The 19,254-nt window shown below is 45.5% G+C and overlaps 1 protein-coding gene across 2 annotated transcripts in view; it reads left to right on the plus strand.

Annotated features, from left to right (window-relative positions):
- The window catches only part of LOC141101413 (E3 SUMO-protein ligase RanBP2-like), a 197,446-nt gene that overhangs the window by 108,462 nt on the left and 69,730 nt on the right, over positions 1 to 19,254 (plus strand). For both annotated transcript variants that reach the window (XM_073590495.1, XM_073590494.1), the window contains exons 15-18: positions 5,374 to 5,520; positions 9,202 to 9,384; positions 9,540 to 9,623; positions 12,081 to 12,216. In XM_073590495.1, coding sequence (XP_073446596.1) covers positions 5,374 to 5,520; positions 9,202 to 9,384; positions 9,540 to 9,623; positions 12,081 to 12,216 — 550 coding nt within the window. The remainder of the gene's footprint in view (positions 1 to 5,373; positions 5,521 to 9,201; positions 9,385 to 9,539; positions 9,624 to 12,080; positions 12,217 to 19,254) is intronic.

Here is a 19,254-nt window from a genome sequence, read left to right on the forward strand (position 1 = left end):
TGATTGTTTGTCCAGTTGGGGCTGTGTAGAGAGAGAAGAGAAGGGGGCCAAGGACTGAGCCTTGAGGTACCCGGACAGCGAGAGGAAGAGGAGATGACGTGGAGCCAGAGAACAAAACACTGATGGAGCCGTCAGAAAGATAGGAAGAGAACCAGGAGAGAGCAATGTCCTTAATGCCCAGTGACTGGAGCCTAGAGAGTCGGGAAGAATGAGCAGAGAGTGGTGACCATTACGTTTTGCTGTCAGAAGGTCATTGGTCACTTCCTGAGTGCAATTTCAGTCAAATGTAGTTGTAGGGGGCGGAAGTCGGACTGTGAAGGGTCTAGGAGGGAGTGAGTAGAGAGATAATGATGGGTAAGCCGGGGGTAGACTAGGCGCTCCAAAAGTTTAGAGATGAAGGGGAGATTGGAGACTGGTCTGTAGTTGTTTGTGCAGGATGGATTGAGAGCGGGTTTCTTTAGTAGTGGAGTAACGATGGCGTGTTTGAAGGAGAATGGGAAAATGCCCGAGGAGAGGGAGAGATTAAAGATTGTAGCTAGGTGAGTTGTGACTGGTGCGAGAGACTGGAGGAGATGTGAGGGAATGGGGTCGGTAGTGCCTGCAGTCGGACGAGAAGGAGACGAGTCTGGAGACTTCTTCTGTGATGGGATCAATTGTGGAATGTGAGCCATGGAAAATGCAGGGAGGGATGGGAGTCAAAATGGGATGGGACTCAAGCGCTTCACAAAATGTTAAAATGCTGAACCGTAAAAATAAAAAATCAACACTTTCTCGCAAAAATGTTTAGTCCCAATTTTTTGGAGTATGCTGATGCCTCATTTGTGGTAGGAAAACAAATGGGTGCACAGCTGGGCATGGAAGGAAAGTAGTGCTATTTTGGCTGGAATAGGTTGTGGACACCATGTCACATTTGAATCGCAGAAACCCCCACAAGTGACACAATTTTGTAAACCACACCTCTCAAGGAATTCATCTAGTGGAGTAGTTAGTATTTTTAACCCTCAGGCGATTCACAAACTTGTATAACATTGGGCTGAGTAAATTAATAGTGATGAGCAAGTATACTCGTTGCTCGGGTTTTCCCGAGCATGCTCGTGTGTCCTCCGAGCATTTTGGCGTGCTCGGAGATTGTTTTCGTCGTCTCAGCTGCATGATTTGCGACTGCTAGACAGCTTGGATACATGTGTGGAATGCCTGTTTGTTAGGGAATTCCCACAAGTATTCAGCCTGTCTACAAGTCGCAAATCATGCAGCTGAGACGACGAAAACTAAATCTCCGAGCACGCCGAAATACTCGGAGGACACCCAAGCATGCTCGGGAAAACCCGAGCAACGAGTATACTCGCTCATCACTATAAATTAAAAATTACTATTTTTTTTTTTCCACTAAAATGTTGCTTTGACCCCAAACTTGCAATTTTCCAAATTGGTAATAGGAAGAAATGAACAGTACAATTATTACACCATGAGTGGGTAAAAATTACTTTAGAGGTACAGTGCAAGCCTCAGAAGGGAAGGAGCCCCTTATAGTGTAGATTTTACGGTTATGCTTTGCGGATGCCATGATCCACTGGGAGAGTCCCTGAGGTGCATTAACAGCAGAACCCCTCATAAGTGACTCCATTTTACAAACTACACCTCTCAATGAATTCATCTACACCTAGGGGGAAGTGGGTAAAAAGCCTGCCAAACTGTGTCCCACAATTTCTGGTGAATGTAGAAATACCCCATATGTGGATGTACAGTACTGCTTAGCCACATGTCGAGACTCTTGGAGAATAAATTTTTGTAGAATAGTTTGCAAACTCCATATACAGATCCCCTAAGTGCCAGACGAGAATAATATCCCCACTCAAGAGACCCCATTTTGGAATGGGAATTTATCTACAGGTGTAGTGATAATTTTGACTCCATGGGTGTTTTCCAGAAGCAAGCAGTAGTGAATGTTGCTGAGTGAAAATTGGAAACTGCCATTTTAGTGACCAGTACGTTGTAGTCCCCAGTACGTTGCAGTCACCTGTACGTGGTAGTGCCCAGCTCGTGCTTCTGGAGACACACATCCATAAATTAGGCGGCCTCTCATCGCTACAGAAATGGCAAACATGTGGACACTAAATGTGGTGTAGGCTCACTTGGGCTCAGAAGGGAGGGGGCATTTGTATTTGGGAGTGCAGAATTTGCTTAGTTTCTTTTGGGTAGTGAGAAGCCATAGTGCTTTTCCAGAGCTTTTTGTATTACCAGTTACATGGAAGCCCCCTAAATTTCCATTGACAGATGACGCACCTGAGTGGAGACTTGCTATTTTTGTGGATTGAGTTGAAACTATTATTGGGAAAATTGTTGCTTAACTTTTGGGATCACATTTATCTGGCGCTCTATGCTGAGCACTTATATCTGGGTTTCCCTTTAAATTTTCGGCTGACGTGATTCAGATGAACCTCCCTGAGGGAGCCACTCTAAGGAACCAGAGTTATTCTGGATGTCGTCTGTTCAGTGTTGTACTTCTTTTCAGAGGTGCACAAAACTCTGGCCTACAACACTTTTATGCACGCCTAAAAAGACGTACACCGTCAGACCATAGGCCAGACAAATGTCCACAGTGCCTCCATCTGCATTGTTAGAAGGAATCTTTCACCAGGGGTTCCGTCTGAATCATGTATTTCAGAAATTTACACGGAAACCCAGGTGTAAGCGCTCAGCATAGAGGGCAGGATAAATTTGAGCCAAGCCTTCCCTCTTTGGGAGGCAGAATGAACAAATAAACAGCGGGTGAAAAATTGTTTTTATTTATTTATTTTTTTTTACAAAAATGACGTTTTTGCATTGCCATGTTTTGAGAGCTATAATTTTCCTTAATTTCTGCCGACAGTCATGTGAGGGCTTGTTTTTTACTGCAATACTATTTATATCTTTTTTTTTTTTTTTTTTTTTAAAGTTCTGGCACTTTTACGCAATAAAAACTATTATTTTATAGAAAAGAGAATTGTTTTGTTTTTTTTAATCTCTTTATCCCGTGAACTATAACTTTATTTTTCCAATGATGGAGTTTTATGGCAGCTTATTTGCAGACAAAATGACGTTTTCTGCAATAACATTTTTTTTACATTTGACTTTTTCCTCTCGTTTTATTCCACCTTTTCTTCCGTGGTATGAAAAAAAGCATAGGTTTTTTTTTTTTGCTCTTTTTTTTTTAATGATGTGCATAGAAGGGGTTAACCAGTGTTACAATCTTATAGGTCACCGTAACAAGGAAAGTAGGGAAAGCAGAGTCAGCTCACCAACCATTTAGCAGCTTGGGTCCTGCTGTGAATCTAGCAGGGATGAGCCCAGGATCTGGCTGAATATCAAGGAGTCCAGTGGAAAATCCAGCGAAGTAGCAGGTGTGTATAAATTCTATGATCCATTGAATAACCATTTAAAAGTACCATTGATGGCGGTTCCTCCACTAGCTTCACAACCTAGGTGTTTATGGTTAACCATGATTAAGGCTCCTAGGAGCTGAAAGGCATATGTTGTGAGGCTACTGGAGGAATTGCCATGAACTGTACTTTTTAATGGTTTTTCAATAAATCGTGGAATTTATTTATACACACCAGCTGCTTTACTGGATTTTCCCCTTGTTTCCTTAGTCTTATAGGTCAGGTTGTTCTGGACGCTGTGATTCCAAATATGTGTACTTTTTTTGTTTTAATAAATGTATTAATTGGTTTAATATATTTTTTTTAATTTTGTAATTTTTTTTAGTTTTGAAATATTTATTTATTTTTTTTTTTTTTTTTTACATTTTTTAGTCTCTTTATGGAATTTCAATTTTTATTTTTCTCATGACTGGTCTCATGCATTGCAATACACATGTAATGCATTACATTGCATGTAACCTGTCAGTTTTACACTGGCAGATAGCAGACCCAGAGGTCATCATGTAACCTCCATTTACAAGGACAGTCTCTCATCAAGGGGGATGTCGGAGAGGTAAGTGAAGCGGTCCTCTCCCTATCTTCTAAATACGCAATCAATATTAGAGGATAGGAGCGGGTTATCATCATTGGGACCTGATCCAATCTGGTCCCAATGATGTCACCTGTCAGAGATACCGCTCTGCGCAGGAATCACAGCTCTTTCAGGATCCTTAGTGTTGTGAGACCATAGACAAATGTCGGCGCTGTACAAATCCCAGAAACCTCCGATGTTTAAATACAGTGGCTAGTCAGGAAGCGGTTAACGTCCACCGTTCGGCTATATAGGTGTTGGTCTTTTACTTGGCTGTGCTAAGGGCTCGTTCAAACATGTCTGATATTTAATTATTGTTTGTAAACCAAAACCAGTAGTGGAACATAGAGCTATAATTGAAAGAGTTACACCTGTTCTGTGTTTTGGAATCACTCCTGGTTTTGCCATACCAACACTAATGAAAAATCACTTGCGTTTGAATGAGCCCTAATTCTGATGAAAACAAAATAATTGTTAAAGGGAATCTGTCACCTCATTTTTCGCATATTAGCTGCGGCCACCGCCATTAGGGTCTTATCTACAGTATTCTAGAATGCTGTAGATAAGCCCCCCCTATGTAACCTGAAAGATAAGAAAAACAAGATAGATTATACTCACCTGGGAGGGCAGTCCGGTCTCATGGGTGTCGCAGGTCCGGGTCCGGCGCCTCCCATCTTCATGCGATGACGACCTCTTCCTTGATTCTGTCGCGGCTCCTGCACAGGCGTACTAATTTGCCTCTCTGACCTTTCCCGGCGCCTGCGCACTGCAGTACTTTGCTCTGCCCTCAGCAGGGCAGAGAATTACGCCTGCGCAGGAGCCGCAACAGAGGCAAGAAGAGGACGTCATCGCATGAAAATGGGAGGCCCCTGGGTGAGTATAATCTAACTTGTTTTCTTATCTTTCAGGTTACATTGGGGGCTTATCTAGAGCATTACAGAATGTTGTAGATAAGCCCCTAATGGTGGTGGCCGCAGCTTATATGCGAAAAATGAGGTGACATATTCCCTTAAATAAGATCATTACTCTGCCCATACAATAATATGTAATGTGCAACATGATGTTGTGGTGATAATTTCTATGTCTGCATAAATGATCCAATTGCCTGATGAATCAATGCATTAATTTTTAGGCTGCATTCACAAATTTGTAAAAAATGACAGCAAATTTTGGGGGGGAGGGTTTGCTTTATTTTTTATCACTGTTGTAGCAAAAAAAAAGTCTCCCCTTCCCACGTATATGTGACCAAGAATGTTCTTATTCACTCACAGCAATAGTGAGTAATTGAAAGATAAAACATGTTACAAAATTGTACTGTATAGTAAGCTTCATTCATGTAAACTGTAACACCTCTATAAAGTGCTTTTTTTGTTGCTTTCATAGATTTACCAGCGTAAAGGAGAAGATTTGGAGAATGAGATTCCACCCACGGAGGAGCCAGAGGAATATCTAAACTGCATGCAGAAATGTAAATTCTATCTGCTTAAGATTCTTGATGAACTCTCTGCAGATCCCTCATTGGCTGCAAAGGTACTTCTACCTTCCTTTAACCTAGCATTCTGTCGTGTTTTGTCAGGGTGTTCTTGATTTCTTTATCGCTTCATTAGGGTACACAGGTAACCATGGATGTATGCTGCTGTCGCTAGGAGGCTGACACTAGGCAAAAAGGAAAATAGCTCCTCCTTAGCAGTATACACCCACTGACAAGCACCAAGTACCTCAGTTTAAGCTTAGTGTCTGAGGCGGACCTGGATTGATCCCAGATCCGCATTTTCCTTTTCAGATTTCTTGAGTGTTTTTATTAATCTTTTCTCTTTGTCTTTCAGGTTCTTCTTCCTTAGGGGTAACAGGGTGTAATTTCTCACCCTGTTCTCCTGTACTTATGTGACCGAGAGAGCAGTGTGGTTTCACCCACATCGCCCACTCTCAGACCCGCAGGCAGGATCTAATCACCTGTCACCTTTACGGGTGATTCCCGGTGGCCGGTCCTAGCCTTTTTTCCCTTCCCACCCCTCTCCTCGGAGGAAGACTCTGGTCACCAGTGGTGGCCTTCCCCCTTCTTGAAAGGGGTTGACGCAGTCTTCTGCACCATCTGGAGATGGTGTGGGAAGGAGGATCTCTCATACCACGACCCTCATCCTTCTGAGGGCTCCTCAAGGCATCCTCATCGGCGAAGAGGGACAGTGGGCGCACCGGTTTCTCGCCTGTCTTCTGAGACAGTCGTGTCTCTACCGGACGGTGCACCTCTTAAGGATTCTACGGATAGGCAGATTGAGTCCTAGGCTGAGTCAGCCTTTGAAGCAGCTGGTGCCTCCCTCTACCTCATTTTTGCCTTCACCTGGGTAGCAAAGTCCATGTCTGCCTGGGCAAGAATACTTCATCAGGGTATCCTAGCTGCAGCTCTTCCGGATGAGATGGCCGATTTGGCAGATCAGATTGCCCATGCCGGGCAAATATCTTATGACCACCTCCTTTGGATGCGGCCGGTTCCGCAAGGGCTAACAGCAACATCATTGCTGTGTGCCGTATTCTCTGCTTGAAAGCGTGCAATGCAGAACCACTGTCAATAAAGTCCCTCACTAACCTTGCCTTTCAAGGCTCTAGGCTTTTTAGGTACAAACTGGATCAGGCCTAGTACGCGGAGCTGGTGAACATGCTCATGGATGCTCACTGGAGGCTTTCAGGTCATCCAGATCTTTTCTCACAAGGCCCCCTCTTCCACCAGAGTTCACAGTCTCTTGAGTGTAACGTAATGGCCGTTGAGGCCGCTGTTCTGAGGGAGGCTGGTTTTTCCCATCATGTCATTCAGACCATGATTAGGCCAAGAAAACCAGCATCCGTGCGTATCTACCACAGATACTGGAAGGCTTTCTTTCAGTGGAGTGAGGACAACAGTTTGGTCTCTGTCTTTTTCCCTTCCTTCCATCCTGGGTTTTCTTCAAGCAGGTCTTTATTCTGGTCTATCACTCAGTACCCTTAAAGGGCAAGTCTCCACTCTGTCAATTCTTTTCCAACGAAATCTGGCTTCTCGTTCCTAGGTAAAAACTTTTCTTCAAGGGGTTGCCCACCTGTCACCTCCTTATCGTCCTCCGATAGATCCATGGGATCTTAATATTGTCTTTGGCACACTCCAGCGCACTCCTTTTGAGCCAATTCAAGACATTTTGTCTTCTCTCCTACCATGGAAAGTTGCCTTCTTAGTTTCCATTACGTCCATCAGGAGAGTTTCTGAGTTAGCAGCATTGTCCTGCCGTTCTCTGTTCCTGATTCTGCGTCAGGACAAGGTAGTTCTCAGATCTGTTCCTTCCTTCTTGCCTAAGGTGGTTTCTTCATTTCACGTTAATGAAGACATTGTCCTTCCTTCTCTGTGTCCCTCACCAGTCCATCCCCTGGTGAAGTCCCTCCACAAGTTAGATCTGGTCAGAGCTATCCGAGTATACCTCTCAAGGACTGCTTCCTTTCACCTCTCTGATGCTCTATTTGTCATCTCTGAAGGTCATCATATGGGGCTCCCAACTTCCAAGTCCACTATTGCCCATTGGAGTTGTTCGGCAATATTGGAGGCATACCGCGTTCAGGACAAACAGCCTCCTCCGGGGGTAAAGGCTCACTCCACCCGGCCTGTGGGAGCTTTCTGGGCAGCTCGTCACCAGGCTTCGGCTTTGCAGATTTGTAAAGCCATGACCTGGTCATCTTTGCACACCTTAGCGAGGTTTTACAGGGTTCATACCCATGCCTCGTCTGATGCAGACCTGGAAAGAAACGTGCTGCAGACAGCGGTTACGCACCAGCAAATCGAAGTCTGTTATCTTTGCATTCATTCTGTTTCCCACAGTTGGGACTGCTTTGGGACGTCCCATGGTTCCTTGTGTCCCCCAGTGAAGCAATAAAGAAAGAGGGATTTTTGGTACTCACCGTAAAACCTCTTTCTTGGAGCCTTCATTGGGGGGACACAGTACCCTCTCTGTTTGTACCGTTTTTGGGCCTACATGCCATTGTTGTGTTGGTACATATGTTGAGTTTTTGGTTGCTTCTCCTACTGCTTTAACACTAAGTACTAAGGTACTTGATGCTTGTCGGTGGGTGTATACTGCTGAGGAGGAGCTATTTTCCTTTTTTTGCTTAGTGTCAACGTCTTAGCGACAGTAGCATACACCCATGGTTACCTGTGCCTCCCAATGAAGCCTCCAAGAAAGAGATTTTATGGTGAGTACCAAAAATCTCTTTTAAACCTAGACGTGCCAAACCCTTTAACTTTATGTAAATGGTTATGCTTCTCAAGACATTGCATCACACCCTAAAATAGGACCTTTCACCACATTTTTCATGCTGAACTGAACACGATGCAGTAGTCATTGCAGAGCAGAATTATACTTTTTTTTTTTTTTTTTGCTATAATTTCGCCTCTTTGATGCAGAGATATTAGCAATCAAAGTATGTGGCACATAATGAGTTAACTAGTTAGAGCTTGTCCACTACTACTTAAATGATGACCTAGACTTGGGACCCCCGCTGATCACCTATTCTCGGGTCAGTGGCAGAACTACTCAATTGCTGAGCTGCTCCTTCTTCTGGCATCAATTGCTATCTGACAGCTCCTGATGAGCAAACACCATAAAAAGAAAAACCGCAATTCTGTAGTTTACATTTGTTTTATCAGTCTACGTAACTGTCAAAAAATACAATAAAAAGTGATTAAAATGTCATAACCCCAAATGGTATCAGCTCACTGCACAAAAAAAAGCCCTCCTACAGCTCCATTGATGGCAAAATGAAAACGTTACAACTCTCAGGAAGTGTTGATACAAGCTAAGTGTACATTTTTTTTTTTTTTTTAATACAAGTTTCCAAAATTTTTTTTAGTCACGACTCAAAATATTGACATACAAGTTTATCTGATGAAGAATCATTTTGTCATGGAATTTTTATAGTGCCATAAGCGCTGTAAAACGAAAACCTAAAAAACTGTTATAGAATTCCATTGGTTCTGCAATTCCATGGTACTTGCATTTTTTTCCGTTTTCCAATACATTGAATGGTGAATTCAAAACTACAACCTGTCCTGAAAAAAAAAAAGGGTAATCCGTATATGGCTATGAAAAATAAAAATTCTAGCTCTAGGGAGGAGAGGGAGGGAATGGAATACATTTAATTATAGTTCAGTGTCAGAGAGTAAATCACTCAAAGCAAAAATCTTTGTGTTTGACACAGCTCGCAGTACCTGTTGAATCCGTTGAAGAGATGCTGGATGAAGTGAAGAAAAATCTTGGTGAAGTTCATGAAGTTCAGAGCCCAAACTTCAGAGACACCCAGTCCTTCATGTCTGCCTCGGGAATAAAGCATTCTACTCCATCTCCTACTAAGTTCTCAGTGTCTCCAAGCAAAGCACAAAAGGTGATAATTTTAAAACCGTATCATAAGGTCTGGTATTGCTATTTTTTGATGTCTCATATAAAGTCATTTTCAGCTAATATAAAAGTGGACATTGTTCCAGCTACTGCCTTACCATTCTGTTACATGTTTCAATTCTGCTGTTCCTTGACTTGCAGTCTTTGTCAAAAACACCACCACCCTGGGCTGAAGATCAGAAATCCCTTATTGAAAAACTTGTGCAACAAGTTGAAGCCTTGAAGGTACAGTTTTGTCAGAATGTAAACTTTCTAGAGAAGTGACATGGCTAAAGCCTCACCTTATCCTCAGTCACTAAAGCTGTTGTGACAACCCATCAACACTCCGCGATCATGTCATGGGTGCCCCGATAGGAGCGTAGAATGATGGGCTCCCATCTGGTGCTTGTTAAATGCTGCTATCTGAGAGTAACAACGGGATTAAATGGGTTAACAGCCATGGACAGATGTCCTCTCCACCTGTGGCTGTTAGAGGCACATGATGGCTGATTAAATCAAACATCATGTGTCGGGGGAAAGTTGCGGATTCATTGTGTGAGGGACATGACATATGACGTAAGTTTACATACTGTGTTTACTGATTTGGTTAATTCACTATTAGGTTTTAATTTTTTTTTTTATTTCGATTTTAGTGTTTTAACTGCAGTGATTAGCAGTAGTATAGCTGGAATCTGCCCGTTGAAAACAAGCTAACATACTTCATGACGTATATATCCATAATGGCGCATTGAGGGGTTAAAGATGTTTTCCTGCCCAGGGATTCTAATGTGGGAAGTTTAAGGGTATGTGCACACGATCAGGAATTGGCAGCGCTTTAGATGCAGCGTATATCCTCTGCGTCCAAAGCACTGCCGTATATTGAACGCAGGTGAATCCTCATGTGTTCAATGAACTATGCGGATTCACCATGTCCTATACATTGCACAGGTAAAATTTATCTTGCAGAGGCTCGTGTCTTCCCAAGATAAATGGACATGCTGTGGTCTGGAGACACAAAACTGCGTGTCCGTTTCCACGGGTGATCCGCGGGCATCTCTGGACGCATAGTGGGCATGGGATTTCTTGAAATCCCATCCACAATGCTGTAACATCTGGACGCTACAGATTTAACACTGTCTTCATGTACACATTGTTATGATTCTGTTTTTTTCCACATTACCTCTCTTATGCGATTTGCATGCTTGTAGTTACATGCTGAGAGAACCTGAAGAGCAAGACGGTTCACATGACCTCAAATATGCAAAATGCATGTGAGAGTCTGAGATAACTCTTGGAATTATGAAACAGCGCAATACTAAGTGTGTACATTTCACACTCTTAGAATTTCCCATATTAGACTCCAGCCTAAATTTAAACCTGGCCCTGAAATCTTCTTTAATACTTTTTAAATGATCTAATACCTTTCATATATATTTACATGATATTTTATGGGCTCCCTTGTGCTTTTAGCTTTACTAATCCTTTAAAGCAGGAATGGGAAACTTCAGGCCAATGGACCTCGATGACCTTTTATTCTGCCGCGGGGCAGATTTCATGGCACTGCAGTTCTTGGACTGGCAGTTGTATTTTGATGGCCGCCGGCTCATGAATTTCTTCTTGCTGTGTGAGCACACGCACACTGTGTTCACAGTGCCAGCATCAGGACATACCTTGTGGGCACTTGGCACACAGTTTGCACGGCCCCCAAAGGATGTTTTAAACCCATAAAAAGAATCAATCCCATCGGTAAACGGCATAACAAGAAAAAAAATCAAAATCCCAGAATTACATTTTTTTTGGGTTGCAACGTTGCAATAACAAGCGTTCAAAACCTCGTTTCTACCCCAAAACAGTATCAATAGAAACGTCAGCACTGCACACAAAAAAATAAGCCCTCACTCTCAGCCCCAGATCACAAGAAGTAGACAATCTACGGGTCTTGCAAAATGGCGCTTTTTTCCCCACCACTTAAATGAAGATCTGCAAGTGTCTGCAAACTCGTAATGACCTAGAGAATCATAATGACAGGTCAGTTTTAGCATTTAGTGGACATGGTAAACAAAACAAAACTGTAATTGCGCTTTTTTTTTGTGTGCAAATTTCACTGCACTTTATTTTTATTTTTTTTCTCGTTTTCCAGTATATTATATGGTAAAATCAATGGCGTACTTTAAAAACACAACTTGTCCCGCAAAAAACAAGCCCTCACTTGTCCAAATTGACAGAAAAATAAAAAAAGTTATGGCTTTGGGGAAAAAGGGAAGCAAAAAACAATTAAAAAAAATGAAAATGGCCCTGGGTTGAAGGGGTTAAATATCCAAATGACCCTTAGCACGAAAAAAAAAGATTACCCACCCCTGCTTTAAAGTGTTGCTCCAGTTGTAGCCTACATCAATTGTTTTTCTTAATCACTCATATTAGTGATTTTATTCTTTAGTCTTTGTCATCTCCTAATTTTTGTCTCCGGCGTTGCTCACTTTATTTTCTCCAGTGAAGCACACTGAAACCTAAATGACATCACATGCTAGGTTGGTTCAATCGCTAATACAAGTGGCGTGCAAAAAAATATTATTCTCCTAGACTAGAATTATTTTTCTGCTGCCACCTTTTGCCTTATTCTACAACATGCATGCGTTAAGACAATCTAACATTTGGCCAGCAATAAAACACTGTTTAATCTAATATACGGTAATACATTTTCAGAAAGAAGTCCATGAGCTAAGAATGAATAGTTCAAATGGCAATGTAACATCCCAACGTTGGGCAGCTGAAGGGTATGGTGCTGATACTGCTACCGATGGCTACCATTTAACGCCTAGTTATTACGATCCATTGACAGGTGAAGGTTTTTTCTTTCTGTTTTATTTCCCACTGTAAATTTTTAAGATGTAACTTTTTGTGGTGTAGATATTTTAAAAACAGAAATTCTCCATTCTACATTTACGGTAGTAATGAAGGCTCTTCTGCTTAAATTGCAGCCAGCAAGAGGCAAATGTTAAAAATGCTTATTTTATTAATTAGCCAAAGTCTGTTTTTCTATTGCTATACTGAATTAGCATTATTAACAATTGCCTTTTAAAGAACAAATACTATTTTGTTAATTGTTATGAACATTTGTAATATACTCCATTACTATTTCCTTCTATCTTTTACACCATGCTAAAAGTGCTGGCTTATCTACCTTGTTCATGTTGTCTTAATAGCTGACTTGGTCTAGCAAAGTCATTCTATGTGAGTGTCTCTGCTCACCATCCCCATGCTCAGACACTATGCATAAACACTCTCCCATTGAGAACATGATGGAGGGGAGACAAAAAACACTCACTCCAAATCTTTATCCTTGCTAGATCTGCAGTTCAAATCCGCTACTAAGACAGCATAAACTGGGCAGGCAAACCAATGTTTTCAAAACAGTGTTATAGAATGAATAATGAAGCAACATAAGGTAATTAATTGTATTACAAAGATCCATAACTTTCCAAAGGCCAATCAATACTTCATTTTAGTGGAATAAATCCACTGTATAGTTCCACGATATGGCCCTCTTCTCTTTCGCCTCATTGGGGAACACGGGACCATGGGTGTATGCTGCTGTCACTAGGAGGCTGACACTAAGTGAATACTAAAAATTATCTCCTGTTATGAAGTATACACCCACACACTGGCTCCAGCCAAACCAGTTCATGCTTAGTGTCTGTAGGAGGCACACGGGTCTGGTCTTCAGACCATAATTTTTTATTTTTACTTTTGATAGTTTTATTCCCTCTTAATAGATTACAAGGGGCGACGGAGCCCTTCAGGGTTCCAATCTCCCCAAACCAACAACAGGCAGGAATGTGGAGTGTCGCCTCCACATACCCACTCCTGCAAAGCTAAAAGGCATGCCCTGTGTCATCTTTAGGGGCGATGGTTCCCTTCAGGACACCGCTCTCGCCACAGAATCAAAAGATGGGAACATTGTGTGTCGCCTCCATGTACCCCCTTCTGCGACCAGGCTTATTTCAGCTGGACCAACCGCCCTGCTCCATCTTAGGGGAGTGCACCCTTGGGATGTCCAGAGGCACTCATGGTGTCCGTGTAGCCCCTTCTGCATCACTACTGACAAACAGCGATGATGGAAGGAGGTGGACGGTCCCTCTCCACCTCATGCACAACGGCATGGTGGATGGAGGGTATTTTCCTGCACCGTCCACTTTGCATCTGAACTGCAAGCAGAGCAGCCTGATTCACCTCAGGATCACCGTGAGTATAGCTGAATCAGGTGCAGCAGGAGGGTTCCGGTAGCGCGCAGTGAGCAGTCTCCCGTGCGCTCAGATGGTGCCCTGTTCTCCTTTTTCCTTCCATACTCCGGGTGCGCTCGTCTGGTCCCTAAAAATTTTAGTCCCCAGCTTCAGTCCTTGCTAGGCCGCAAACAGGAAGTCCCGCCCTCCTGCTTGCGTCATGCCGGCGGCTCCACCCACGCACTTGGCGCTTCTTGCTAATGGGGAGACCGCCCTTTGGGATTCCCGGCGTCCATTTTTCAATACCGGCCGCCTTCTCCACACGTGCCCGCTTCTCTACATGTGTGGGGGATCCGGATTTTACTCCGGACATCCTTTTCATCCCATTCCTTTTTCAGATGGACTCTTCAGGAGTGCAGGGCTTTGGGAGCACCACCTCACAGGGCCACAGGACCTGGGTAAGATTTCAGCTGCAATACACATTGGCCCTTCTCTGCAGTAATTCCCTAGGTCATTTGCCACATATTAGCAGGGAAACATTCAGGGGTACACCGTGTCGCTCTCCAAGACTTCCAAGAAGGCTAACAAGGCACATACAGTATTCTGTACCACATGTACCTCCTGCCAGACTGTGTTACCCCAGGGACAGAGTACGCTACTCTGCAAAGCCTGTGACCCCCGAATGCGCTCAGGAGCCCTCCGCCGCTACTGAACCCAGTGTACCTAGTCCCCCTGAGTGGGATTCGTCACTGTCGCAGTCCATGGCCTCACTGGCTAAAGCGATTGAGTCTTTCCAAGATTCCTCCACGGGTCGGGGCATTCGCCTGCCTGTCTTGGAAGGTTCCCCTACTACACGGGAAGCATCGGCCAGCAGGGGCCATTCTCCGGCACAAAATACACAGTAATCTAGGAAACTGACCCATAGCGCAACTCCTGGGCCCTCTCGTGCCTTGGTGTCCTTGAGCTCCGTCTCTCGCTCCTCCGCACCAGGGGTTCGCAGCGAACAGAACACTGAGTAAGAGTCTGATGAGTCTTAAAGCCGTCAACCAAGCCTTGAAGGTTGACAAGGACTCTCTCTGTCCCGGATCACGCGTTGTCCTTCAATAGGGCTAAACGTTCTCATAATGTGTTTGCCAACCATTCCGAGTTTCAGGACATACTTCAGTGGCAAAGGGAGCGACCGGACAAACGCTGCACAGGACAGAAGCCCCTTGAGGCGAGAACCTTTTTCATCGGATCTGCGGAAGGAGTGGGCTGAATCCCCTACAGTTGATCCACTTGTATCTCGCCTGGCTCCCAAAACGCTCCTATCTTTACCAGATGGGTCCTTGATCAAAAATCCTACGGACCGTCAGAAAATCTTGCTTGCTCTGTTTTTGAAGCCTCAGGCGCCGCACTCTCCCCCTCTTTTGCCGCGGCTTGGGTTGCTAAGCCAATGGTCGCATGGACGGATACCCTGACTAAAACCATTCAGGACAGTAATCTCCCCCTGGAAGCAGCTAATCTGGCCAATCAGATCTCCCTGGCCAGAGACTATTTGGTGCACGCTTCCCCGGATGCTGCCACATTGGCAGCATCAAACACCATCACCGCCGGAAGAGTGGTCGTTTATTTGGAGAGAAACTGGATCAGCTAGTAAAACCCTAGTCCATGCCCTCATCATCTCTCGCCTTGACTACTGCAACCTCATGCTCTGCGGCCTCCCCTCAAACACTCTCGCACCCCTCCAATCTATTCTAAACTCTGCTGCCCGACTAATCCACCTGTCCCCCCGCTATTCCCCAGCTTCTCCCCTCTGTCAATCCCTTCACTGGCTCCCAATTGCCCAGAGACTCCATTACAAAACCCTAACCATGACATACAAAGCCATCCACAACTTGTCTCCTCCATACATCTGTGACCTCGTCTCCCGGTACTTTCCTGCACGCAACCTCCGATCCTCACAAGATCTCCTTCTCTACTCCCCTCTTATCTCCTCTTCCCACAATCGCATACAAGATTTCTCTCGCGCATCACCCCTACTCTGGAACTCTCTACCACAACATATCAGACTCTCACCTACCATCGAAACCTTCAAAAAGAGCCTGAAGACCCACCTCTTCCGACAAGCCTATAACCTGCAGTAACCACCGATCGACCAAACCGCTGCACGACCAGCTCTACCCTCGCCTACTGTATTATCACCCATCCCTTGAAGATTGTGAGCCCTCGCGGGCAGGGTCCTCTCTCCTCCTGTACCAGTTATGACTTGTATTGTTTAAGATTATTGTACTTGTTTTTATGTATACCCCCCTCACATGTAAAGCGCCATGGAATAAATGGCGCTATAACAATAAATAATAATAATAATAATAATCAGCTTCTCTCTGACGCTACAGGAGGGAAAAGTAGATTCCTTCCTCAGCAAAAGACTAGGCAACCCTTTCGCTGTCAGCAAGACTCATTTCCGGTCCTTTCACACCAACCCTGGCTGGTCCCACTATGACCGCCTCTTCGGAATCAGGGCGCTCTCCGCGTAGGAACAGGGGTCCCCTAGTTTCATATAAGCCCAGCCAGTTGTGGAACAGCCGATGCAAACAGTCCAGATCTAAGAGCTCTACGTCCCATAGAGTCTCGGCCCAATGACTCATGGCATTATCCGGTCGACACCCACAGAGTAGGCGGTCGTCCACTCCTGTTTCGCCATGTCTGGCTCCCTGTCGTTCACGAGGAATGGGTCAGGGACCTGGTGTCCTCCGGATACAAAATAGTTTCTTCCCCCCCCCCCCCCAAAAAAAAATAAATAAATAAAAAACAGGGGCGCGGGCACGGTCCTTCTACCGATCCATCGATGCGCTGTGACAAGACGCTGTCATTATTCTGGTTCCAGAAAATGAGAGGTTCGAGGGGTTCTACTTGAGCCTATTTGTGGTTCCAAAGAAGGACGGAACGGTGCAGCCCATCCTGGACACAAGGTCAGGCACTTCAGGATGGAGCCCCTCTGGTCGATCATCCACCTCTATGGAGAAGAGGAAGCTCCTAGCATCCATCGACATCCGTGATGCTAACTTCCACATTCCGATCTTTCCCCCTCACCAGAAATTCCTGCGCTACGCTGTTTGAGGAGCATATCCAGTTCACAGCCTTGCCCTTCGGCGTCGCCACTGCTCCCAGTGTTCACAAAGGTCATGGCTGCCGTCAGATCTATTCTGCACTCTCAGGGCATGATCATTGTGCCATGCCTAGACGACATTCTGATCAAGGGACCGTCCTTCCAAGCCTGCGTGGAGTGCGTTCATGTCACTGGATACTCTTTCTCGCCTGGGCTGGCTGATAAATTTAGGCAAGTCTTCCCCCATTCCAGCTCAGCAGATAAGATAGCCTTTCTAGGGATGATCCTAGACACCTCCCGAGGGTTGTTGATTCTCCCTCAAGACAAGATCTTAGCCCTTCAGCAGGGAGCCTAGGCACTTTGCCGCTCTTCCCCTCTCTCCATCCGTTTCGGCATGAGGGTCCTGGGCAAAATGGTGACAGCGATGGAAGCTGTTCCTTTTGCTCAGCTACACCTCCCACCCTCTGTAGCATGCATTTCTAATGGACTGGGAAAGGAACCCGTTCTCCCTCGACCGGCTGTGCCGTTTGTCTCCGCGTGTCAGGCAGGTGTTCAGGTGGTGGACGTCGCTGTCTTCCCTCCACCAGGGGAATTCCTTTCTTCCGGTTCTATGGCTGGTGGTCACTACAGATGCCAGTCTTCTCAGCTGGGGGCTGTCTTCCGTCACCACATTGCCCAGGGAGCTCAGGTCACCTCGGGAGGTGCACCTTACGATCAACGTTCTGGAAATTCGGGCAATCCGGTTATCCCTGCGGCGGTTCCATCATCTTTTGGTGGGTCGCCCTATCCGAATACAATCGGACAATGCCGCGGCCATGGCATATATCAACCATCAAGGGGGCACCCGCAGCAGGGCGGCAATGTGCGAGGTGGTTCACCTCCTCCGCTGGTCCAAGAAGAACCATTTGGTAATTTCAGCAGTTCACATCCCGGATGTGGAAAACTGGTCGGGAGACTTCCTCAGCCTTCAGGGTCTCGCCTCAGGGGAGTGGGCACTTCAGCCGGAGGTTTTCCAACAGATCTGTCCCCACTGGGGGACTCCGGACATGGATCTGATGGCTTCAAGAGTAAACGCCAAGGTGCCAGAGTTCATATCTCGGACTCGAGATCCAAAAGCCATTGGGGCGGACGCACTGGTCCTTCCATGGGGTCAGTTTAGTTTCCATACATTTCCCCTGCTCCTTTTGCTCCCGAGGTTCATCAGGAAGATCAAGGCGGAGGGGGTTCTTGTGATCCTAGTCACTACAGACTGGCCACGCAGAGCGTGGTATGCGGAGTTTGTGCAGCTCGTCAACGTTCCCTGACTACTACTGAATTGACCAGATCTATTCTCCTAGGGTCCGATTTACCACCAGAACTCAGGGGCCCTGTGTTTAATGGCTTGGCCGTTGAATCATGGGTCCTAACCAAAACTGGGTTCTCCCAACATGTGGTTCCCACCATGATTAGCGCCCTAAAGCCTGCATCGGTGCGCATCTACCACTGCACCTGGAAAACCTTTTTCTCATGGTGCAGAGATCACGGACACCCTCATCATGTCTTCTCCATCCCATCTATTTTGGAGATACTCTAGGCCGGCTTGGATTCAGACCTGGCGCTTAGTTCCATCAAGGGCCAGATCTCTGCCTTATCCGTTTAGTTCTAGTGCAGGATTGCTTCCAAACTACAAGTGAGGACATCCATCCAGGGGGTCTCCTTTGTGATACCCCCCTATAAGATGCCATTGGAGGCCTGGGACCTTAACTTGGTCGTGGGTGTTCTACAGGAGTCGTCTTTCGAACAACTGAAGGACGTCTCGTTGACCTACCTTTCTTGGAAGGTTGCCTTTCTGGTCGCAGTGATTTCAATCAGGTGGATCTCGGGCTTGCCACCCTGTCCTGTTGAGCTCCTTTCCTAATTTTCCACCAGGACAAGGTGGTTCTCAGGCCGTCCCCATCCTTCTTTCCCAAGCTGGTCTCTTCCTTCCACCTTAACGAGGACATTGTCTTGCCTTTGTTCTGCCCGGCACCAGTACACTGTGTTGAGAGAGCCCTCCACACTCTGGATCTGGTGAGAGCTCTCAGAAGGTACATCTCGCGAACGGCGTCCTTCTGTATGTCGGACGCCTTGTTCGTTCTTTAAAAGTCACAGGAGGAGACTAGACTCTTCGAAGTCCACGATTAGCCTGGTGAATACACTCGGCGATTCAGTAGTCCTACCGTGTCAGAGACAAGCCTATCCAAGCGGGGATTAAGACACACGCCACTCGGTCGGTGGGCGCTTCTTGGGCCATTCGGCACCAGGCGTCGGCAGAACAGGTTTGCAAAGCTGCGACTTGGTCCAGTTTGCATACATTCTCAAAGCACTACAATATTCACATTCAGGCTCCTGCAGATGTGGGCTTGGGCAGACAAATCTTGCAAGCGGCGGTAGCACATCTGTAAACAGTTGGTACGTGGGGTTTAATATTCTATGTCAGTTCCCCACCCAGGAACTGCTTTAGGACCTCCCATATTCCTGTGTCCCCCAATGAGGCGAAGGAGAAACGGGGATTTTTGTGTACTCACCGTGAAATCCTTTTCTCCGA

This window comes from Dendrobates tinctorius, unplaced genomic scaffold (genome assembly GCF_039654945.1).
Source record: "Dendrobates tinctorius isolate UK_male_01 unplaced genomic scaffold, ASM3965494v1 ptg000117l, whole genome shotgun sequence".
NCBI classification, from domain to species: Eukaryota; Metazoa; Chordata; class Amphibia; order Anura; family Dendrobatidae; genus Dendrobates; species Dendrobates tinctorius.